Here is a 25447-nt window from a genome sequence, read left to right on the forward strand (position 1 = left end):
ATAAATAGTTAAAAAAGACAAAACACACACACCGTGCCCAGTATAAGTTTATTACATACACCTACCCATTCACACATACTTACCTATACCAGATGAATCTGTCCTCTTCTCCAGTACAAATCCTTCAAATTTGGCCCTGTAAGGAAGATTTCATACTCACCTACATCCAGCGCTGGTCTCCGCAGTAATCCATGGGTGTTTTAAAACAAAAAAACGTTTTACCCGATCCACGCTACAAGCTATCTGTATGTGTGTTGTCACACATACAGATAGCTCCCGAATGGCCGCTGCCGGCACTTCACGGGGCATTGCAGTCCCGTCAGCCAATCAGCGGCAGCGCTCACTGTAGAGCGCCCGCTGATTGGCTCCGGCAACTGACAGTTCCCACATGGGCTGACTCACCCACGTGGGAACTGTCAGTTGCCGGAGCCTATCAGCGGCCGCGCTACAGTCAGCGCGGCCGCTGATTGGCTCTCAGGACTGCAATGCCCCGTGAAGTTCCAGCAGTGGCCATTCGGGAGCTATCTGTATCTGTGACAACACACATACAGATAGCTTGTAGCGTGGATCGGGTAACACGTTTTTTTGTTTTAAAACACCCATGGATTACTGCGGAGACCAGCGCTGGATGTAGGTGAAATCTTTCTTGCAGGGCCAGCTACCATGGATTTCTACTTGACAAGGGGACCGATCTTCTGGTATAGGTAAGTATGTGTGAATGGGTAGGTGTATGTTATAAACTTATACTGGGCACGCTGTGTGTGTTTTGTCTTTTTTTTAACTATTTATTTTACAGTGAAATTACAGGTGCCGCATGTCTGCTGGCACTTGTAGTTCCACAAGTGCAAAATGGCAGGCATGCTGGCACTTGTAGTTAAACTGTAAAGTACAATAGTGTTACATTATTTGGCCCCCCTATTACCCCCATACCCACCGCTCCAGGGGTATGGGGATGAGCCCCAGGCTTCAGCGTAAGCCTGTGGTGCTCGGGAGAGGGGGGACCCTTTTTTGTGGGGTCCCCGACTCCCCCGAGATCACCGGCTTGCGCTGACCGACTTGGGGTGTAATGCTTTGGACCTGGAGCCCCGATGATTGGGTCTCCGGGCTGTGGCATTGCACCCCGGTCGGTTGGGTCTGGTGCTGGTCTTAAATATAGGGGGTACCCCACGTCGTTTTTGCCCCCTATATTTAAAACCAGCACTAGTCCCTGCAGCCTGGTGTTGGTTTCTAAAATACGGTGGAACCCTACACATTTTATTCCCCGTATTTTTAGAAACCACCACTGGCTGGCTAGCCTGGGGCTGGTTTGGCTTTTGCGGGGGGGGGGGACCTTATGTCATTTTTTTTTTCTACATTTTTACAAATTTTTTTTACAGGATAACAAAAACAGGAATTTTCGGGAAATATTCTAGGGACCCCCCTAAAGATGTCTACACATGGGGGATCACTATGGGTACCCCATTTTTAACTCCTGAAGGAAGTCAGGGTTTCTAATAGCCGCGGCAAGTGCATAAATGCGACTTTGAAGAAAGTGGTGCAGAAGAGCATTTAGATTTTTTTGGGGGGAAAAATAACTATGCCCAGCAAATTTGGGGTACTTGAAAATGGGGGTCAGCATATCTTTAAGTTGCTAAAGAGACTTGAAAAATCGTGAAAAACCCACCTGCCGCAAGGAGCTGCAATGAAAAAAACACCTGGGGCATAGTTGGGGACCCCCCCAGAGTCAAGTTCGCTATTTTTTAACTTTGTTCCCCAACATGTTTTTTTTTTGGCCCCCAAATTCAAGTGCTTTTTTTGGGGTGTCCCGATTTTTATTTTTTTTGACACAGATCGTTTCAAGGGGTCATTCTGAAGGGTGCAGGCTATTTTTTTTAAACCTGCACCCCTAAACCCCAATTCTGCACTTTTTTTCGCCACCTATTCAGTGGTGAAAAGTTATCCCCGTTTTTTATCAAAGACTTTTCAAAATTGCGATAAGTCTCTGAAATTGAATATGCGATAATATGCGATAATGATGTCATACCTCCGATATTAACGCAAAAACGGACTTATCGCTCCCATATTGAATACCCCTGTTAGTCTTGTTCTAAAGGTGCCAAGCTCTAGATTGTGTCTCCTATTCAATGACAAAAGAAAGGTTAGAACAGAAGGAAATGAAGCAGGCTATTGCAATAAGCCAGTAGTTCTCAAACTCGGTCCTTGGGACCCAACACAGGTCACGTTTTCCAGGTCACCAGCAGGAGCACAGGTGTATGCATTACTCACTGACACATTTTAAAAGATTCACAGGTGGAGCTAATTATTTCACTTGTGATTCTGTGGGGAGACATGGAAAACATGCACTGTTTGGGGTCCTGGGGACCGAGCTTAAGAACCTGTGCAATAAGGCATGCAGTAGATATGTTGTGTTAACCTTACCATGCAGGTGTGTGCATATCATACAATTCGGATGTGGTATAAAAGATCGACAATGTAAAGGTCGACATTCAATAGGTTGACATGAAAAAGGTCAACAGGTACAAATGGTTGACAGTGCAGAAGATCGACAGGGTTAAAAGGTTGACCGTCTCAGATGGTCAACACACAAATGGTTGTCACAAATATGGTCGACTCATGTTTTGCTTTGTAATATAACCCTATTCCTAACCCTTAACGAATCCCCTAGTGCCTAAGCCTACCCCCCCCCCCCCTGGTGCCTAACCCTAACCCACCACCTATTGCCTAACTCTAGGTTAACCCTAACTATCCCCCTAGTTTCTAACTCTAGTGCCTTATCCTAACTGTTCCCACCGGCAGCCTAACCCTAACCCTAAAAAAGTTGATAGAATCATAAAAAAACAAGTCAACTTTTTTTTATTTCACCCATTTCGATATCGACAATTTGAACCTGTTGACCTTTTAACCCTGTCAATCAATTACATGTCGACCATGTGGTGTCGACATATTGATTGTTGACCTTTACATTGTCGATCTTCTATTCGGATACAATTCAGTTCTATTGCAACACTTACTCTGCTAGGAGAAGGCTGGTGCTACCAGAAGTTAGCATTTCTGGTTAGCATTGCTGCTTCATAGCACTGGGGTCATGGGTTTAATTCTGATTAGGGCCAATCTGTGTGGAGTTTGTATTTTGTCCCTATGTCCAAAAACGTACTGACAAGTTAAATATGCAAAGTTTGAGTTGTTGCAATACAAACATTTATATTTAGCACAGAATCTGTAACCAATTAAAATCAAGGCAACCGTTAAGTCTAAGCATTTGTATAGATTGTAACAAAACCTTTTTTATTTTCTGCAAATGGTCGAATTCAGATATATCCTAGAAGCTGCAATCTGAGGGTTTTGTAGAGTTGAGCATAATTGATGAAGGTTCCTCTAGCGATCTATTAGACAGTGACATATCTATTATGGGTGCACGGTTTGCAGTGCACATGGGCCCCTGTGTCTGGGGGATCCCACACCACACACCTTGCACCCATGTTTAATACTCACCTCTCATTATTGTCTGGCTGCACAAATCACCAGGAAAATGGTGCAGTGACCATTTTCCTGGCAATTTGCACATGCACAAGTAGAAAAGCAAGGGTGCCATGTTCTCGGAGACCTGCCCATGGCACAGTGCCAGGGTCTACTCACCTGCACTGCCTGCTAGAGAGGAGGGTGCCCACATAGAGACGGCACACGGGCCCCCTCCTCTCTTAGTACTACTTGGCTATTGTATGGTCTATTCATTTGAAAAGTAGCCGGTAATGGCAAAATTATTGGAACATTATTTGTTTGCAGAGGAATTATTCTATGACGAGGGTACCGACCACAGACACACTCCAATGCCAAATGTCTAACAATAGTGTTGCACACTTTTTAGCAGATACGCTGTATAGGAGCAGCAGACAGTATAAATAAACAGGAACTCTTTATTTATAAACAGGTTCATACACATGCTGGAAACTTATGCTGCTTTCAAACATCCTGCAGAGAAAAAATGGCATTGTTTTTACCATTCGATGTCAGCGTTCTGATGTTTGCCGCCATCACATGGCACTGTGGGGTATTGCGCAATTGTGAATTAGGGAAATAGCACATGCGCAAACATAGAGATAGATTCGCCATCGAATGCTATTGACGTGATGGTTAACTACAGTCGCATCGGAACATTCGATGGTGGAGTCTGTCCCAACATTCAATGATGGGCTTCTGATGTCCATCCCTAGAAAGAAGGAGCATCTTCTATGCCAGTTTAGATGAACACACCCCTTGGCTACCATCTTTTTTAACAAACGTTATTAGCAGCTGAACACTGATGAGCACTGCATTTACAATGAATTGTAGAGAACAGTGGTTGCAATCTCAAAATGACACATGTCTAACACAGGGCCTGATTCAGAGTTATACATTATTACACAGCCGCTGTGACTTTGTTCATAGCGGCTGTGCAATAATATCCTAATACCACAGGAGGTGTCTTGTGCAAATATTCTCTCATTGCAACCTCCCTCCATAGCTCTCTCATTGCTCCCTCCCTCCATAGCTCTCTCATTGCTCCCTCCCTCCCTCCCTCCCTCCCTCCATAGCTCTCTCATTGCTCCCTCCCTCCATAGCTCTCTCATTGCTCCCTCCCTCCATAGCTCTCTCATTGCTCCCTCCCTCCATACCTCTCTCATTGCACCCTCCCTCCATAGCTCTCTCATTGCACCCTCCCTCCATAGCTCTCTCATTGCTCCCTCCCTCCATAGCTCTCTCATTGCTCAATCCCTCCATAGCTCTCTCATTGCTCAATCCCTCCATAGCTCTCTCATTGCTCCCTCCCTCCATAGATCACTCATTTCTCAATCCCTCCATAGCTCTCTCATTGCTCCCTCCCTCCATAGCTCTCTCATTGCACCCTCCCTCCATAGCTCTCTCATTGCACCCTCCCTCCATAGCTCTCTCATTGCTCCCTCCCTCCATAGCTCTCTCATTGCTCCCTCCCTCCATAGCTCTCTCATTGCTCCCTCCCTCCATAGCTCTCTCATTGCTCCCTCCCTCCATAGCTCTCTCATTGCACCCTTTCTCCATAGCTCGCTCATTGCTCCCTCCCTCCATAGCTCTCTCATTTCACCCTCCCTCCATAGCTCTCTCATTTCACCCTCCCTCCATAGCTCTCTCATTGCTCCCTCCCTCCATAGCTCTCTCATTGCTCCCTCCCTCCATAGCTCTCTCATTGCACCCTTCCTCCATAGCTCGCTCATTGCTCCCTCCCTCCATAGCTCTCTCATTTCACCCTCCCTCCATAGCTCTCTCATTGCTCAATCCCTCCATAGCTCTCTCATTGCTCAATCCCTCCATAGCTCTCTCATTGCTCAATCCCTCCATAGCTCTCTCATTGCTCAATCCCTCCATAGCTCTCTCATTGCTCCCTCCCTCCATAGCTCGTTCATTGCACCCTCCCTCCATAGCTCTCTCATTGCACCCTTCCTCCATAGCTCGCTCATTGCTCCCTCCCTCCATAGCTCGCTCATTGCTCCCTCCCTCCATAGCTCGCTCATTGCTCCCTCCCTCCATAGCTCGCTCATTGCACCCTCCCTCCATAGCTCTCTCATTGCACCCTCCCTCTATAGCTCTCTCATTGCACCCTCCCTCCATAGCTCTCTCATTGCTCCCTCCCTACATAGCTCTCTCATTGCTCCCTCCCTCCATAGCTCGCTCATTGCACCCTCCCTCCATAGCTCGCTCATTGCTCCCTCCCTCCATAGCTCGCTCATTGCTCCCTCCCTCCATAGCTCGCTCATTGCTCCCTCCCTCCATAGCTCGCTCATTGCTCCCTCCCTCCATAGCTCGCTCATTGCTCCCTCCCTCCATAGCTCGCTCATTGCTCCCTCCCTCCATAGCTCGCTCATTGCTCCCTCCCTCCATAGCTCGCTCATTGCTCCCTCCCTCCATAGCTCGCTCATTGCTCCCTCCCTCCATAGCTCGCTCATTGCTCCCTCCCTCCATAGCTCGCTCATTGCTCCCTCCCTCCATAGCTCGCTCATTGCTCCCTCCCTCCATAGCTCGCTCATTGCTCCCTCCCTCCATAGCTCGCTCATTGCTCCCTCCCTCCATAGCTCGCTCATTGCTCCCTCCCTCCATAGCTCGCTCATTGCTCCCTCCCTCCATAGCTCGCTCATTGCTCCCTCCCTCCATAGCTCGCTCATTGCTCCCTCCCTCCATAGCTCTTGCTCCCTCCCTCCATAGCTCACTCATTGCTCCCTCCCTACATAGCTCTCTCATTGCTCCCTCCCTCCATAGCTCTCTCATAGCTCCCTCCCTCCATAGCTCTCTCATTGCACTCTCCCTCCCAGGGGTGTTTCTAGGGGTCCGAGCGCAACTGGCAAAGTATTGGACTGGTGCCCCCCTCCCCCCCATATTTTCTGAATAATTACTCTGTACTTATAACGTCTCTACAGCCAACCCCCATGTTTTATCAGCCAGCACCCCCTTCTGTTTCTTCAGGCAGCCCCTTTTTTGTCTCCTCAGCATCCCCATCCTGTCCCCCTAGTCCCACCATCCCACTTCTGTCTCCCCAGCCATCACCCTACTGTCTCCCCAGCCATTAGCCTGCCTGTAATACTGGGCTCCAGTCCCTGGCCCCCCAGATCCAGGCCCCTGCTCCAGTCCCTGATCCCCCCGCATCCAGTCCCTGGCTCCAGTAGCTGGCCCCCCTGCATCCAGTCCCCGTCATGCGCGCCTTTGATCGCATGACGGGGACTGGATGCAGGGGGGCGCACATGACGATGATCAAGGTGCGCATGACGTTATTACATCATGCGCGCCTTGATCAAAAAAAAAAAAAGCTTTATTTATTCTATGTACCTGCCAGGCAGCCGCCGGCAAACGATGGCAGCTGCCCGGACCTTGACATCTAGGAAGTTCCTAGATGTCAAGGTCCGTGCAGCTGCCATTGCTTGCCAGCGGCTGCCTGGTACATACAATAAATCTTTTTTTTTTTTTGAACAAGGCGCGCATGACGTAATTACGTCATGTGCGCCTCATCTCTGCTGCTGTACTGAGGAGCCGCCGAGCCACAGGCGACCCTGTCTTGATTCTACCCACTGGCCACGGATGGCACCCCCCGATAGCGCCCTCCATTGGCCGGCGCCCCTGGCGAGTGCCATCCTGGCCAATGGGTAGATACACCCCTGCTCCCTCCATAGCTCTCTCAATGCTCCCACCCTCCATAGTTCTCTCATTACACCCTCCGCCCATAGCTCTCTCATTGCTCCCTCCCTCCATAGTTCTCTCATTACACCCTCCGCCCATAGCTCTCACATTGCTCCCTCCCTCCATAGTTCTCTCATTGCACTCTCCCTCCATAGCTCTCTCATTGCTCCCTCCCTCCATAGCTCTCTCATTGCACTCTCCCTCCATAGTTCTCTCTTTGCATCCTCCTACCACTGTTCTCTCATTGCTCCCCTTCCCCATAGCTCTGTCATTGCTCCCCTTCCCTATAGCTCTGTCGTTGCTCCCTCCCCCCGTAGCTCTCTCGTTGCTCCCTGCCCCCATAGCTCTCTCTTTGCATCCTCCTACCACTGTTCTCTCATTGCTCCCCTTCCCCATAGCTCTGTCATTGCTCCCTCCCCCCATAGCTCTCTCTTTGCATCCTCCTACCACTGTTCTCTCATTGCTCCCTTCCTCCATTGTTCTCTCATTGCAAAGCTGTGGTGGGAGGGGGCAATGAGAGAGCTATGGATGGTGTATAGCTCCCCCATAGCTCTCTCATTGCCCCCTCCCACCATAGCTTTGTCATCAGGGCCGTCACAGGGGCTTAACAGCGCCCTGTACCATCCCTGCCCCCCCTTTTAACATGGCGTCCAAAGACACAGATGCTGTGCTTACTGCATCCATCTCTGAATCAGGTCCCCTGTTGCATATCCATACATTAAGAGGACTTATGTAGAGTTAGAAGTAAAGCAAAAAAAGGAGAAAATGTGCACCTTAGCAAAGCCTATTGCACTGCGTATATAAAATGTGCAGATAGATAGGAATTGGGAAGGGTGTGTCCTAGCTAAGTTTAAAAAACAAAACAAAAACTAAACTACCCAGTATTTGTACAGCAAACGTAGTGTGCATTTTTTCTGCATGCCAAACTATAAAGGTATTTGACCATAGCAGCATGGTTTATCCAGGAGCATAGTTGATGCTTTCTTTACCCTTTTTTTGTTTTGCTCCAACTCTGCTCCCTGTGTGTAAAATGTTGAATTGTTTTTTAATACAGATATGGACAAAGGCTCTGTGTGTGTACTGGCAGCTATCATTGCAAGGCTGTACAGGAGAGTGGACAAGGAAAGTTATTGTCTATGCAGAAATGAATGTATTTGATCAAGTTACAGAGCACCTGATATCGCTGTCCAGTTGATGCTCAGTGGAACAGTTGCTAAACACTTTTTCAGTTAGAGGATGCTGGCATGGCAACTGTGCTTTGGAATGAGGTTATTACTGATTTTACTGGTCAGTAGTGGTGGATTTTACATAGACCCCCCCCTGCCCCACCCATAAAATCCACCATCCGCAGGGGCTGTCTAGCAGTGGCAGTGACTTTTCCATTGGAAGAGCTCCCTGCTAAACACAGCCAAACAGGCAATGCCAGGGTGAGGTGTTTTCTCCCCCTCGGACTGCCTGTTTGCCCGTGCATGGGATTGCGTTCCTGCGCACAATTACAGACCTCCCAGACGTACAGGTAAGGAGTCGTCGTTGCTGGTGATTGTTAAGGTTTGGCATGCAGTCAGGTATCAGTAGTTGCATTTATATCTAGCTAAGATGCCAGCAATGTTTGGGTGTGCAGTAAATGCACTGCTTAGGTGTTGGACCATGACACTGTTGTTTATAAACAAGAAAGAGCAGTGGCTCTTCCCAGAAATCTTCCCAGAAGAACCAAGTGTTTTTTGACTGAGCCTTGGGTCCGCTGTATTATGCAGTGACTAATGGATCTGTGGGGAAGGGGCAGAGCCAATATGACGCGAGTCTATGAGAATCATGTCCTTTTGCCCCCCCCCTCCCAAAAGATGCATGAATTGTGCCATCATGCTGCAGGGGTGGGGCCTAATGATGCAAATGATCATTGATGCTCCGCCCCATCAATGACCTCTTGTGGCATCTTACCTCCTAAAGTGTGTGTTTGTATGTATGTATGATATCCAGTGTGTGTGTGTGTGTGTGTGTGATATATATATATTATGCACGCATATAAGTAAATTCCTTCCTACAGATCCTGCATTGTAACAGCTATGTATGTGGGTAGACCAACAATCTTGCGGTATGCAATCGGGAAGCCGACTGCCTAAATACCGGCAGCCGGCTTCCCGACTGTCATATCCCGGCAAGGGTGAAATGCCAGGCGTCTAGATGTAGACGCCCGGCATTTCCCCGACGCCGTGAGACCGGCGCCCAGCATCCCGATCGTAGTGATGCCGGGCGCCGCGAGCGGACAGCCGTGGGGGGGGGGGAGGGTTAGGTTTAGGGCTCCCGGGGGGGACTTAGGGTTAGGCACCCCCCCGGGGGACTTAGGTTTAGGCAGTGGGGAAGGGGGTGGTTAGGGTTAGGCACTTAGAGGGGGGATTAGGGTTAGGCACTTGGGGGGGAGGTTAGGGTTAGGCACCCCTAAGGAGGGTTAGGTTAGTAGATACTCACCTATCCACGATCGGGATTTCCAGCGCTGTCGGGCTTCCGCTGCTCGGAACTCTGCTGATGTCGGGCTGCCACTGCCGGGAATCAGTATTTCATACCGATTCCCAATCTTGCTGGTGTTTGGGATTGTTTATCCTACTCTCAAATGGGATATGGTTGCTTTATGTATGTATAGAGGAAGATTCATTGTAAAATATAATAAAGGATTCTACCTGCAAGGTGAAAATGGAGTGACCACACTGACGATTGGTACTGAAGTTGTGGTAGGGGACTAGTATGTTACTACATGTGCTTTAAATCGGGATACAACTGGGCAGAATTGGTGTTCTGCGATCTCTCCCCTGAGTAGAATTTAGAATATATAATGCATTAACTCACATGGAGGCACCCCAGGATCCACCAACATAGCAGGACAAGGATTAGGATACTCTTCAACTACTGATCCTAGAGCAAGAGATTACTGAGGAAAGTTAAGAGCTAAGCTTGGTTAATGCATTATGGAGGCCTTTCCAGGATGGGACTGAGGACAGGGACTATGTTAAAGCCTATGAACACCTAAAGAGGCTTTAACTGGATGGAGGCAGTAAGGGTCATATAAAAATTTAATATGGCCAAGTTTGGTGAAAAGAGGTTCATTAATGCAAATTGTTTGTTGTGTATCTTGCCCACTAAAATTGAGTATACTACCTCAATATTTGTAATATTTAGGTGTTGGTGGTACTGTGAGCAAATAGGATATCAACCTGTTAATTAGAGAATCCTAATATTACTGCATTTGATCCCAGTGTCAGGATGTGGCCTGGGATCGGCCACTACTCGCCTCCCCACCTGCGCCCTTGGGCTTAGGTATTCAGTCGCCGGGAGTGGAGGTGAGTGGTGGCTGAGTATTCTCCCTGGGGCGGCTAGGGCTTACGTGCATGTGTCCTGGTTCCCGTGGTGGTGGGCATGGGCGCAGCGATGTTGGTCCGTGTCACCTGACTTGTCTCTCCCAATGGTAGTCCTGCTGTCACTCAGCTGATCTTCTGATCCAATGACCAACTACCTAAGGGTAGTTAGTCTGCCTCCAGGAACAGGAAGCTGCTGTTCAACTTCGCTTTTCCAGTGACTGTGTTTACTAGCTGTTGCAGTTTTCCAAGTTCCACGTTCTTAGTGTTATATCCTAGTGTCTGAATTCGCTCCTAGCTTTATACTGTTTATCTCCAGTGACTCTCTCCAGTGTTTCCCAGGAACAGACTGTGATTTCTTCAGTACTTGTCTCTATGCTGAGACTCCAGCAGTAATCAGTATCTAATTCTCCTGTGTATATGTCAGCGCCTGGCTCTGTGCTGAAACTCCAGTTAAACCTCAAGTTTTGCTTCAGTTAATCCTCTTGTGTTTACCCAGCTCTGGCTCATTTACCAGTTTCCTGTGCCTCCTCCTGTACCATTCCCAAACACGAGTTACAGTAGCTTTCCCTGCATTTGGATTCATGAAGCACCTTCCCTTTTCCCCACGATTGTATCTACATTGTATCAAGTTCACTCACCTGTGTCTAAATTCCCTGCACAGTTACTTGTATTCCGTGATTCCGTGACTGGATCTACAGAGTGCCTATGCACTAACTCGCGTCTGAGTTACCTGCACAGTATCTCTATTCCATGTCTGGATCTACAGAGTTTCTGTACACTACCCTGCATCCCTGCATTTGGGTTCAATGTACACCCAGTGTCCCTCTGTGTCTGGATTACTGCGCTTCCATTACACTATCCTGCGTCCAGATCTTCCAAGTTACCCAAAGCATTCAGTATCTGGCCATCCATTATTCCACAAAGATATTCCTTGTACCGGATTGTGACATCCAAAAGTTTCAAAGCTAGGCACCTCATTTATTAGGGAAGCTGAGCCACAGACGTCATTAGTAGAAAGTGTTGTGTGAGGCATATTTATTATATTAAAAGTGTAGTTATAGGCTTGGACCATATGGTTAGATTCCAAAAGTACTTACCTACAGAGTGGTAATACTGCTGAAATATGGACCATAAGCCAAAATGGATATTAGGCACAAAACCACTTTCTTGAGAGAACCTCGAATAGTCTTAAACTGGGTACACACTGTGCCAACGGATCCGCCAACACAGAGGCCAATCAGATAAGCAATACAGACTTAGAGAAAAATACAGACTCAAAGAATATTCAGAGCCAACAAGTCTATTGGATTTTATAAAAACATGTTTTAATCAGAATGAGCCAATAAATAAAGAAAACCTATAAGAAAAAGTTCCACATCAACACAATTTTATAATGTTTAATGCAGTAAAGATTCCAGGAAACACGGCATTAAGTCAATTACAATGAATATAGTTAAAAATTAGATTGTTTATTTTATATATCATATTTTATCTCAATCGTCAGCATTCAATTGGTAGAGATCAATGTAGCAGGTCTTATAGAGCAGCGTTCATTGGAAACATAAAAAGTCAATTGTATCTGTTCTATTTGAGCAACATGTAGCAACATTCAGATATTGGGCCAAATGTAATAGGTAGTCTGTTTTGGTAAATTGCGAGTTTGGTGCTAAACTCACCATTTTTCACAACTCTCGAATGTAATAGGGTGTCTGTTCACTAAAACTCGCATTTTTCAGAGTTACTAAAACTCTCCATTCTCAAACTCTGATCCAGATGTTTTCACATTGAAAACAATCAACTCGCCCAATGTAAAAAAAAGATTACCAAAAGTCCCCAAATAATAGACCTGCTTCAGGCTAGCGAGTACATCCTGAGCAGGTCAGATTAACACAGAAACATGCACATATCCATGAGATATGTACATGTTTCTGTGTGTACTTATGTAAAATGTTTTTAAATAAAAAAAAAAATGACGTGCACCCCCTCCCCAAAAGCATAACCAGCTCCGAGCTTTATAAAGCCTGTTCTGCTTCTAAAAATACAGGGGCCAAAATGCGTAGGGGGCCCCTGTATATTAAGAACCAGCACAGGGCTTTGTTGAGCTGGTTCTGGAAAATCAGAGGACAAAACGAGTAGGAGTCCCCTGAAAATTCAAGAACCAGCACCAAACTCATTCTAGCGGGGGGGATAATGCCACAGCCAGGGAAAACCTTTCACCGGTTTCCCCGGCCAAAGCATTATCCCTGACCGCTAGTCAGTCCAGGCCAGGAATCCCTGGGGAGTTGAGGACCCCCCCAATAAAGGGGCCCCCCTCTCCAGGGCACCCCAGGCCTAGACTGATAGCCCGGGGCTATCCCCGGCACCCTATGCCCATGGGTGCCTGGTTGATAGTGTTAGTGTAAAGTTTTAAAATAAAGTTTCCATATTGTCTTTATTTGTAGAACCACAAGTACCAGCAAGCCTTCCCTGCATGCTGGTATTTGGAGAACCTCAAATACCAGCATGCGGGGCATTACGGGTCCGCTGGCACTTGTAGTTCCACAACTAAAGAAATACGTAAATGAACAAACATACACCGTGAAAGTAAAATTTTAATAAAACATACATGCACACTCACACATACTCACCTAGTATCCGAAGTAATCCATAGGGGTGTACCTGAAAAAAAAATCCATACTCACCTCTCCTATGCGTAGATCACATCCAGTGGCAATCCAGGGGTTAAAATAAAAAAACGCAAAAAAAACGAACCATACGGACTGATCAAAGGTATGTGTGTACACATACCTTTGCTCCGCGTAAATGACCGGGGCACACGTGTGCCCAGTCAGTGAAGGGGCCGCCAGCCAATCAGGGAGCATCTCCGTCGGAGCAGCTCCCTTATTAGCTGAATGCGGCCAGCCTGTGACTCCCATAGACTTCTATGGTGAGAAATCCCCATTGAAGTCTATGGTGGAAACCGCTACATCGTAGCCGCAAGATTAATTGAGGTTAATCTTGTGGTTACATCAATGATACAATGTCCCGGTGAAAGGTTTTCCCTGGCTGTGGCATTATCCCCCCGCTAGAAAGAGTTCGGTGCTGGTTCTGGACTTTTCAGGGGACCCCTACTCGTTTTGTCCCCTGATTTTCCAGAACCAGGACCAGCTCAACAAAGCCCTGTGCTGGTTCTTAATATACAGGGGCCCCCTACGCATTTTGGCCCCTGTATTTTTAGAACCAGAACAGGCTTTATAAAGCTCGGGGCTGGTTATGCTTTTGGGGAGGGGGGTGCACGTCATTTTTTTTTATAACACACACAGAAGCCATCACGGATCTCACTGATCTGTGATGGCTTCTCTAAAACTCGCACCTTTTAATGCTACTCGCATTAAAAGGTGTCAGTCCTAAACTCGCAAATGCAGTAGCCTCGAGCTGAAAAGTTCGCAGGCTATTGAATTTGCGAGTTTCAGTACAAACCTCGCACTTTTTAAAAGTGCGAGAAAGTGCGAGTTTGTACTGTTACTAAAACAGACACCCTATTACATTTGGCCCATAATGTTTCAGTTTATGTTGGAAAGTCTCAAGTCAATATAAGCAGAAAGAAATGTGCTGCTGTTCAATAACAGAATTAAAAAGTTGTTCATTCAAAAGTGCAGAGATCTGTGTACTAATAGTAATAGTGTTTTTGACACTGTGCTGGGGAGCTGATAGTCATAACAAGCTTACCGGTATAATCAGCAGTTTTGTTCGGAACCAGATGGTAATGCCGTCCCGGAAAATGATTTATCTCCTGTAGTGGACAAGCCGCGGGGACGTGATCTGTGAGCCCAGGGCCGGTGCTACCATTAGGAAACCTTAGGCAGCCGCCTAAGGGCACCGGCCACTGGAGGGCGCGGATGAGTCCACAAAAACAAAAATGAATTGCATAATTCATGGCTGAGTGGCATATAATGAATTTGTGGCAGTGTTATGAGGTACATTATGATTTTGGCGCTCTGCTGTGTGTAATACTCTATATAGTATATTATGAATTTGGGACACTGCTGTGTGGCATGTTATTGAACGGGGGAGACTGATGCGTGGCATATTATGAATTGGGGGGAGCAGGGGCGGTTGGTGAAATGTTGCCTAGGACGCCCGGAAACCTTGCAATGGCCCTGTGTTTGAGCCGCATGTACTGGATTGTGGTAAGCTTCTCTGTGAGAGCAGACTAGACAGGGCCAAGTATGATTAATGTCCCGGGAGTATGGCTGTTTCAAATGTTAAGTAAGCCATGGGATACTGATCCCTGAGCCGCATGTGGTTCAGATGGTAGTGCCAGCCAACTATAGCGGTCTCAGTATTGAGCTTATGTGTGTGGTCTCTGCGTAGGGCTGAAGCGCTTGTCCGGATAGGAACTATTACAATGAGTAGATGATCACTGATGCCTTATAGTAAAAAAAAGTTCTCTCATGCTGATGGAGATATGTAGGTGACCTGGGAAGTAGCTCAACGCGTTTCAGTGCACCTTGCACCTTCATCAGGAGCTATACAGACCGGCCGCTCGATGTGTGTTCCCTGACGTCACAACTGGGTGGGCCTTTGCATTTCCCTGCTGAGTTGAGCTGTCAGTCACCGGTGGTCCCTGCAGCAAGTGTACGGTTGGTCAACTGACCTCCCGTACACACAGCCAGATGCACCGATATATCTGCAAATATATCAGCCATCTGCTGTGTTACAGTGCAGATGCAATATGTCTGTGAACGACGTCACTCACATACATATCTAGGGTTACACACCTAACGGCGCGCTCGCTATATGTTGGCTGTTTGATTGAAATGCCGATATATCGTCCAGTGTATACCCAACTTTGCACCTTTCAACCGACCATCATGCTGGGAGGGGTAACTTACTACCATGCAGAGTACGCTTTTGTTTGATAGGAGTTGAGCATCAGTAGGACTTACACAAGTTGAGAAGCCAATTAACTCTTGTGGAGTCAATCTGCCATTAATCAAGTTCTGAAGCAGAGAGTAGGAAAGTGATGAATTTTTACCTCATTCCAATAAAAATAACCCTGGTGTATGTACGTGCTCTAGAGTATATGGATTGTAAGCTTCACTGTGGCAAGGGCTGATGTGAATGTTTAATTGCTCTGCAAAGCGCTCTGTAATATGTAGTATATAGGTGCTATATAAGTAACAGGTAATAATGTCTTCCAGGTCTTTGCAATCAATTACTAGTCTAGCGAAAGTACCATGAACTGCCAGATCTTGTTCTGCATTTGCTTATTCAAGTTTAAATGTGTTTAAATACAGTGTATATAGGGCCTGATACAGAATTGTATGCTAATGCAATCGCAACTGCGAATTCTCATGGATTGCAATTGCAAATATATGCTAATGACTCACCTGGCGTCCAGTGCTTAGTGACGCCCACTGACATCATCTCACATTCGCCGCTCATGTACAAAACCGGAATCGTCAGAAATATTGAATGCAGATCAGGCGGCCATCAGCCTTCTGAGTAAGTTTAACATGCCACAGACATAATGGGTCTCCAGACACGTAGAGGGCTCGCCAGCTCTGAGCATGAACGCAGTGGCTAATTTATGGATGCCCAGAAAACAGTCCTTTAACGGTCATACACATCTGCATTTCTCTAGTGACCACCATTACCTACCCCAAATGCTGATTAATTGTCACTCACTTTGCGAGTGAATCCTCTGTGTGAACGTAATCGCAATTCAATTGCTATGTGTGCGCAGTGCGGTTTACATGCATGGGCAATTGCTATTAATCTCTCAATCTGCGTAAATATCAGCATTGTGTCTATCGCTGAATCAGACCCATAGTTCTGGACTCCATGGGTGCCAGCCCATAAGATGTAAGGTGCGTCATCTTGTGCGTTCGTTACATTACGAGATGTTCTAACATAATAAGCTCAAATATTATTGTGACAATCCCTCTATGACACTTGTAAATCCATTTATATCTGCACAGATTTTATATTGCTACTAAGTGATTTGTGCTATCTAGCTGTAAGCAGCCTAGGAGGGTTCTGCATTTCCATCTGTAACCTACTCCACCCATTATATCTGTAACACCTATGTCTGAATATTTGCCAAATATCCCTATCTGTCCACACCTTTAGAACTCCATGACACTGAGCTTACCCTAGACTTCAGCCAAGATAACTCCCATTATTATCGGCAATTAACAAAGTTACTGTTTCCTACGATTCATATTTGAAAGCAGGAACCTTTATATCCAAATCCTGTAAATATTTTTTGCAGGTTTACTTAAAGCTTATTCTGGTATGGAACATGGTTTTTTTATTTTTTTTATTCCAGTCCTCATAGAAATCCTGAAAACATGTTGGCGGTACTATCTGTGGAAATGGGTGGGATAATTGTACCCCTTTTCCACCAAAATTCCGGGTCTGACCCGGAGTTGGAACTGGGTTCCTATCTGGATCAGACCCGGAATTTATCCGGCGCCGACGGGATATTCCCGAGTTGGCGCCGCTCACACCGGAGTCGGATCTGCATAGACCCGGCTTTTCCGGCGTGAAAGTGGACGCTTGGAGATGACGTCATCTCCAAGCGCTACTGAAGCCGGACCAATCGGCACACTGCAAGCCGGCCGGATCATCGTGACCCGGAGTGCACCGTACACACAGCAGGGTTTCACGGGCTACGCCCGTGTTAAACCCTGCTGTTTATCTGGGTTGGATTGCCGGGTCTCTCGACCCGGCAATCCAACCCTCACCCCTTTTACACCAGGTAGCTGCCCGGGTTAACCCTGTAATAACCCGGGTTTTAGCTCCGGTGTAAAAGGGGTATTACTGACAAAGCAAAACTCACTTGTGCATGATTAAAGAGATACTGAAAACATGACCTGCTGGGAGCCCTTGAGGATTGGAGATTAAAACCTCCAGTATATAGCATACTTGATTTCTTTCCCTAAACTTCTGGGATACTCCCAAATCCTGGGAGAGCAGGTCACCTTTCTGCATTCTGCCCACTTCCTAATAAAATGGGCCGGACTTGGGCTGTGATGATTTGATTTTCAGCCAATCATGTTATCATTTCCCACCCCTCTGTGTGCTGCCACAATTCTTAGTATTGCTCTGTAATTAGCCCCCACCCACAGTGGTCACCTGCATCTCCCCTCTAGGAACTCTCCCAGGGAGGATAGGATAAAAGTAGGTACCCCTTTCAGGCATAAGATGCAGGAAAACATGGGTTCTTCCTGGGTCTATCAACCCTGGAAATTCCCAGGACTTAGTCTGAGACCTCCATTCACACTACACCAAAACCCGGGAAAGTCCATGGTTGGATACATACACACTGAACACGGGTCTGCCCTGGAATTTGGTGTGGATTTAAAGGGGATATATTTTTCTTTTTTTGTACAAAGCATGTTTAGAGTAAAGACCACAAAGTTTGTTTGTTTCCAATTGAAAACCAATACATTTTTACTTTACAATATAAGAAAATTATGAATATAGCCTATAGAAAGTTTCAGTCTATGCAAAGACAAAATTGTTACATTAAAAAGTTAAACATAAAATAATACACACTTAAATTTGTTTGCACCCCAGTCAAGTTGTCCCGGTGACTACAGCTGATGTCATCTGCAGGTGCACAGAACAGTGAATGAGAAAGTTTTCTTAAACCCGGGTCTAAAAACCTGGGTTGGATGCATTCACTCTAGAGGCTACCCAGGTTGCATCCGGGAAAAACCCTGGTATAGAGCAGGGTCATGTACCCAGGACTTCGACCTGGGTTGTTTTTGTTCACACATAGCAAAAACCCTGGTTCATGCACGTTCACGGACAAAAATCTGGGTTTTTGTGGTATGTCTGAAAGGGGTATAATACCCAAGTTACACCAAAAACCCCTTGTCTGAACTGGGTTTTCGGACATGGTTCCAACCCAGGTCAGACCCCGTTTAAACTGCACCTTCGATCCGAGTTATTCCTGAGTCCGCCCTGCTAAAACTTGTGAGGTCATAGAAAGTGGGAGGTGACTGCTCTACAGCCACCAATCAGCTCAATTTAGGCATGACCCAGGTCGCACCATTTATACTGCACCATTACCCAGGTCCATCCCGTGTCCAACCCTGGTAGCTACCCAGTTTGGATTCCCAGGTCACTTGACCCAGGTTATTTTTAGGGACCTTTTTTCACTGAGCTGCTACCTGGGAAGACCCAGCAAGAACCTGGGTTATTGCAGCAGTGGAAAAGAGGTATAAGTAAGGTTTAGAATCTATTTTCCAGTAAGCCTGGTTCTTTCCTGTAATTTGAAGTATGTGCCCAGTATGGAATGGGATTGCGACAGCGGCTGGCTGAAGGGTGGAAATCCTGACAGCGCCACATAAGTAACCTAACCCACCCTTAGGGGTGCCTAACACTAACCTCCCCCCAGAGGTGCCTAAACCGAACCCTACTGGGGGGGGGTGCCTAACCCTAACCTTCCCCTGGGGGTGCTTTACCGTAACCCTACCCTAATCCTAACCCTCCCCGGGGGGTACCTATCCCTAAATCCCCCCCAGGGTGTCCTAAACCTAACCCCCCCCTGTGGCTAAGAGGATGGGCGCCCCGGACTTACCTCATTCTGGCCCGTGTCATCCTGAATTCCGGCGTTGCGATTATGATAGGCGTCGGTATTTCGACGCCTATCATGAATCCCTAGCCGGCATTCTGCCACTGGGATTGTGACCGGTGGCCTTACGGCCGCCGGTCACATACTGTAACTGCATACCGCCCAGTATTTATCAACTCATTATACACTATATGGACAAAAGTATTAGAACTCCTGACCATTACACCAACAGGGACTGTAATGACATTGTATTATAAACATATAGCTGCAAAAAGGTGACCATATTAAAGTATAACAGATTCCACTCTTCTTGGAAGGCTTTCCACAAGATTTTGGAGTGTATCTGTGGGAATTTGTGTCCATTCATTCTGTGGAGCATTTATGAGGTCAGGCACTGATGTTGGACGAGAAGGCCTGGCTCACAAGCTCTGTTGCAGTTCATTCCAAAGGTGCTCAATAGGGTTGAGGTCAGGGATCTGTGCGGTCCAGTCAAGTTCTTTCTCACCAAACTCATCAAACCATGTCTTTCTAGTCCTTGCTTTGTGCACTGGGGCACAGTTATGTTGGCCTAGAAAAGGGGCTTCCCCAAACCGTTGCCACAAAGTTGGAAGCATTGCATTGTCCAAAATGTCTTGGTATTCTGAAGCATTAAGATTGCTCTTTACTGGAGATAAGGGACCTAATCCAAACCCTGAAAAACAGCTCCATACCGTTATCCCTCCTCCACCAAATGTCACAGTTGGCACAATGCAGTCAGGCAGGTAACGTTCTCCTGGCATCCACCAAACCCAGACTCGCCCATCTGACTGCCAAACAGAGAATTCATCACTCAACAGAACACATTTCCACTGCTCCACAGTCCAGTGTCTGTGTGCTTTACACCACTCCATCCGACACTTGGCATTGGACTTGGTGATGTGAGATTTGCATGCAGCTGCTTGGCCATGGAAACCCATTCCGTTAAGCTCCCGTGCTTACATTAATGTCAGTGGAAGTTTGGAACTTTTCAGCTGTGGAATCAACAGCGCATTGGCTACTTTTATGCGCCTTAGCAGTCGTTGACCCCGCTCTGTGATTTTATGTGGTCTTCTGCTTCGAGCCTGAGCTGCTGTTGTTCCTAAATGCTTCCTCTTTCTAATTATATCACTTACAGTTGATCATGGAATATCCAGCAGGGATGAAATTTCACAAACCATCTTATTGCAAAGGTCAGGTGGTATCAGAAATGGCGAAACCACAGGTGTTCCTGGGTGGTGACTGGGAGGTATCCTGAAGTGGACGCAAAGAAAGGCCATCTCATGGGCGTGTTATGGGAGAGTGGCAGTGAAAGCAGCTGCGCTCTCAGATGCAGCGCCACAACCACAGAGACCATGTTTAGCCGGAGCTCAAACTGAGGTCGTAAAAAAAGAAGAAAAAAAAATCTGTTAAATAAGTGTTATGGATTTAAAAACTCTAAGCACCTGAAGCACGCAGAACAGAAGTTTAATTTTTTATTTTAAATGTATTTCTACGAGATTAACTTTTTTTTATAAAAGTTGCATTTGTCCAGATGGACCAATTGGTTTGTGTTAATATTGCAGGTTTGTCTGGTAGAAGGCTTAATAATTTAGTACAGTAAATAATTAATTGCGTTTTTCCTATCCACTAGGTGTTCACTTACCATAAAGAGCCCCTTAGTCCGAAAGACGGCCAGTTCGGCGGTCGTATAATCTGGGACGGGAATGTTTATCGCGGTGATGTATCTATAATTATCATGAACATCCAACCAAGAGATAATGGAACCTACCTATGTCAGGTTCTAAATAAACCTGATGTCCACGGTGAGGTGGGAGAGATTAGAGTCGAAGTAGTAGACAAAGGTAAGTAGTTATTAAAACCTAACTACAGTATAAGACTTTTTTTTTTTCTGGTAAATATAGATGTTTTAAAAAATATACCCCCTCCCTTTTCAAATGAAAAGAACATGCAGTATAGAAAAAAAGGGACACACTCCAGAACACACTAAGCCAGTGGTTCCCAAACTTTATTTGAGTCACGGCGCCCCAGAGTATCAGGATTGTTTTCATGGCACCCCTAAGTTTACGTTTGTTATTGAGAAATTAATAAATAAATAAAAAAAATGTAGTGAAGTAGTAAAGAGAAGTAAATTGTGGTTACCTGTCAGCCTTAGGCTCAGTTATGTGGTGGTGGACAGGTTTGTGCTTCTGTTTGGCCACATATTTACATTACATTGACCATAAATAACTTGATTTGTTGCTGGACCGCCATCCTGAGGCACCCTGCAAGTATCCCGAGGCACCCCAGGGTGCCACGGTGCGCAGTTTGGGAACCACTGCGCTAAGCAGTGCTTTGTCCCTCCCACACCAGCACTCTGCTCATTGTGGTATGGAGCAGGAAGACAACAGTAGCTGTGATTAGCATGTATACAGCCTGATTAGCATATTAACCGCCAAAGTTGAGCTTCCCCATTGTGTTTTATTTACTTTGCTACAGACAATTCAAAGTCTGTACTTGACAATATGTTTCTTTTTAAAACTGATAATAACAATGTTCTACTCACTTCCCACAAGGATTTATGCAATTCTCTCCAACCATGCTAACTTGATTTGTTGTGCCTATAACCCGACATCGCGCTCTATCTTTTCACAGTAAAGGTCTCGGAGATGTTGGTGCTGGCACTGGCGATTGGGGGCGGCAGTCTTTTTATAATTCTGCTAATCTTTATTGTGTTTTTGTTCCGATATTGTCGCAAGCAGAGGACTCACAGTACTGCAGTGTCAGTGATGGAATGGTGAGTGGCCAATTTGGAGAATTATTTAGGTGGCCTAAATGGGAGAGCAGGCAGCACTGGATAGAGTATCAGCAGCAGGGACAAGAACATCGGTAGGCTGGAGGGTCCGAGAAAATGACACTGGTTGATGATATGTAAAAAGGAGAACTGAGATAGAAATGAAAGGGGTTTGGGGGAAGAAAGGCTAAATAGATAGGAAAGATATCAATATACAGACAAAGTGTGAGGATGATTCTTCTGCTCTTCTTCTTAGTACGGAAAAGTTAAATGAGAAACCACAGGATCTGAACGCATGACAGGAGATGCCATTCATAAGGTCAGTGTCTACATCCTGCTGCAAGGTCCAGTATTCCTGACATAATTGTAACAGTTTTGACTGTATACTTGTGCAGCTTACTGGAATATTTCCTATTTTAATATTTGTGTGCTCAGAATATACATGATTTTATGTTTAATAAGGCAGATCAATAGAGTTCTCAGTACTCACTCAACATTTCTAACAAAAAAAAAAACAATGCTATTTGTAAATTCATTCAAGTCACACATGACAAAAGACACAACCAGAATGAACCAGCCATTCCCATTTCTTGTGCCTCAATAATATAAAGACATGACACTAGAGTGGCAGTTAAATGCCGTTAATTTATTAGTGACACTCAGGGCTGCCATGAGAAATTGTGGGGCCCTGTACAAATGCAACAGGCTAGGCTTACCTGACATACTTCAATTAAGTGGTATTGAATACAATCTTGTCTGTGTTCATCAGTGCCACTTCTGATCAGTAGTCATGTGAGGAGGGCAGAGCCACAGATGTTAGGGAGATGGGCAGAGGCAGCACTGAGAGAGGGGCAGAGCCACAGATGACAGGGAGATGTGCAGAGGCAGCACTGAGAGAGGGGCAGAGGCACAGATGATAGGGAGATGTGCAGAGGCATGCACTGAGGGGCAGAGACAGCACTGAGAGAGGGGCAGAGCCACAGATGATAGGGAGATGTGCAGAGGCATGCACTGAGAGAGGGGCAGAGGCAGCACTGAGAGAGGGGCAGAGCCACAGATGATAGGGAGATGTGCAGAGGCATGCACTGAGAGAGGGGCAGAGGCACAGATGATAGGGAGATGTGCAGAGGCAGCACTGAGAGAGGGGCAAAGGCACAGATGATAGGGAGATGTGCAGAGGCACAGATGATAGGGAGATGTGCAGAGGCAGCACTGAGAGAGGGGCAGAGGCACAGATGATAGGGAGATGTGCAGAGGCAGCACTGAGAGAGGGGCAAAGGCACAGATGATAGGGAGATGTGCAGAGGCACAGATGATAGGGAGATGTGCAGAGGCAGCACTGAGAGAGGGGCAGAGGCACAGATGATAGGGAGATGTGCAGAGGCATGCACTGAGAGAGGGGCAGAGGCACAGATGATAGGGAGATGTGCAGAGGCACAGATGATAGGGAGATGTGCAGAGGCAGCACTGAGAGATGGGCAGAGGCACAGATGATAGGGAGATGTGCAGAGGCATGCACTGAGAGAGGGGCAGAGGCACAGGTGATAGGGAGATGTGCAGAGGCACAGATGATAGGGAGATGTGCAGAGGCAGCACTGAGAGAGGGGCTGAGCCACAGATGATAGGGAGACGTGCAGAGGCAGCACTGAGAGAGGGGCAGAGGCACAGATGATAGGGAGATGTGCAGAGGCAGCACTGAGAGAGGGGCAGAGGCACAGATGATAGGGAGATGTGCAGAGGCATGCACTGAGAGAGGGGCAGAGGCAGCACTGAGAGAGGGGCAGAGCCACAGATGATAGGGAGATGTGCAGAGGCATGCACTGAGAGAGGGGCAGAGGCACAGATTATAGGGAGATGTGCAGAGGCAGCACTGAGAGAGGGGCAAAGGCACAGATGATAGGGAGATGTGCAGAGGCACAGATGATAGGGAGATGTGCAGAGGCAGCACTGAGAGAGGGGCAGAGGCACAGATGATAGGGAGATGTGCAGAGGCAGCACTGAGAGAGGGGCAGAGGCACAGATGATAGGGAGATGTGCAGAGGCAGCACTGAGAGAGGGGCAGAGGCACAGATGATAGGGAGATGTGCAGAGGCAGCACTGAGAGAGGGGCAGAGGCACAGATGATAGGGAGATGTGCAGAGGCACAGATGATAGGGAGATGTGCAGAGGCAGCACTGAGAGAGGGGCAGAGGCACAGATGATAGGGAGATGTGCAGAGGCAGCACTGAGAGAGGGGCAGAGGCACAGATGGGGAATGGGAACATAAGGTGAGGGAAGCAGAGGCAAATATAATGGAGGGAGGAAAGAGGCACCGATAATCCACGGGCTAGAGACAAAGATAATAGAAGGGGGAAGAGGCACAGATGAGGAGGGGTGGAGGAAAAGATAATGGACGGGGGGGGTGGGGCGCAGAGAACAGATAATCAAAAGGGGCAGAGGTACAGATAATGGATGGGGGGGAGGCAGAGGCACAGATGGGAAACTTCTCTGTGCCTTTCTTACTTGTAAATGAACCAGCCAACAAATAAAGGGGAAGAGGAGAACAAAGGAATAGATTTGGGGGCAGGGATAGAAGCCCCTGAATGAGAGGCTGGCCAGGCGCACCCCCATATTTCAGCAGTTGCTCAGAGGAAGAGATTTAGCTGGTGATGGGGACAAAAAGAGGAGGGAGTAGGGACTTAAGCCCCGGCGGGTACGGTGCAAGCTAACCCCGGCTCGTGCTCCCGTCTCCATATCAATTCTCATGGGAGAGAAGGGCCCTCCAGAAATAATAATCTTTGCTGTTTACAGCTGTGGTAATTGTGAGTAAGAGGCAGTTATCAGTGCTGCGTTGCTTTTGTGAACGTAACGGCACATGCGCAGCACTGATTACAGCTGCGGTAAGGTAGAGTAGGCAGGGAAAGTATCTGTTTTCTGAAAAGCTGTCATCGCAAAAATGACAGCTTTTCGGAATAGTGATGGAGAGGAGGAATGATGAATTCCTACGGTAATTTGGTTGAACTCCATGCGAGTTCTAAACCTAATTACCTCCGTCGATTTTTTTAGTTATGATGAATAGGTCCCCCATAGACTGGCACATCCCCATACTCGGCTAGATTGAGCGTCCCCAAGTCCACTCTCAAGAGTACCTCACAACCCTACAAATATAACTACTGCCACTGTAAGTAAATGCTTTCCCGCCAAATACCAGAAAGTGCACTAAGAATAATATACCACACACAGAAACCAACTATGAACCGTACAAGGGAGGGAGGATGGGGGAACTCCAGTAGAGCAGTGGTGACACTTAAGGTGGGTACACACTATACAGATATATCTGCAAATGATGGTCATTCATATACACTGAACAGCCATCATCTGTGTCTGGCTGCGGGTCCCGCCGGCCAGGGGGCATGTCAGTGGGGGGCGTGTCCCAGCGGGCAGGGGCATGTCCCGCCCCCCTCTCCGCGCGGCTGCCGCTGTGTGTGTACGGTCGGTCTGCATACCACCCGAACACACTTACTGATGGACAGATATGTCTGCAGACATATCTGTTCATCGGCTGTGCAGCACAGCCAATGC

At 47.0% G+C, this 25447-nt stretch overlaps 1 protein-coding gene across 3 annotated transcripts in view; it reads left to right on the plus strand.

Moving 5' to 3' along the window:
* LOC148477905 (myelin protein zero-like protein 2) overlaps positions 1–25447 on the plus strand; it is a 76345-nt gene that overhangs the window by 44634 nt on the left and 6264 nt on the right. For all 3 annotated transcript variants that reach the window (XM_088455996.1, XM_088455997.1, XM_088455995.1), the window contains 3 exons: positions 20747–20957; positions 21748–21889; positions 22143–22205. In XM_088455996.1, the coding sequence (XP_088312122.1) occupies positions 20747–20957; positions 21748–21889; positions 22143–22185 (396 nt within the window). In that variant the 3' untranslated portion in view covers positions 22186–22205. The remainder of the gene's footprint in view (positions 1–20746; positions 20958–21747; positions 21890–22142; positions 22206–25447) is intronic.

This window comes from Taudactylus pleione, unplaced genomic scaffold (assembly GCF_031769625.1).
Source record: "Taudactylus pleione unplaced genomic scaffold, aTauple2 ptg000683l, whole genome shotgun sequence".
Classification (NCBI taxonomy): domain Eukaryota; kingdom Metazoa; phylum Chordata; class Amphibia; order Anura; family Myobatrachidae; genus Taudactylus; species Taudactylus pleione.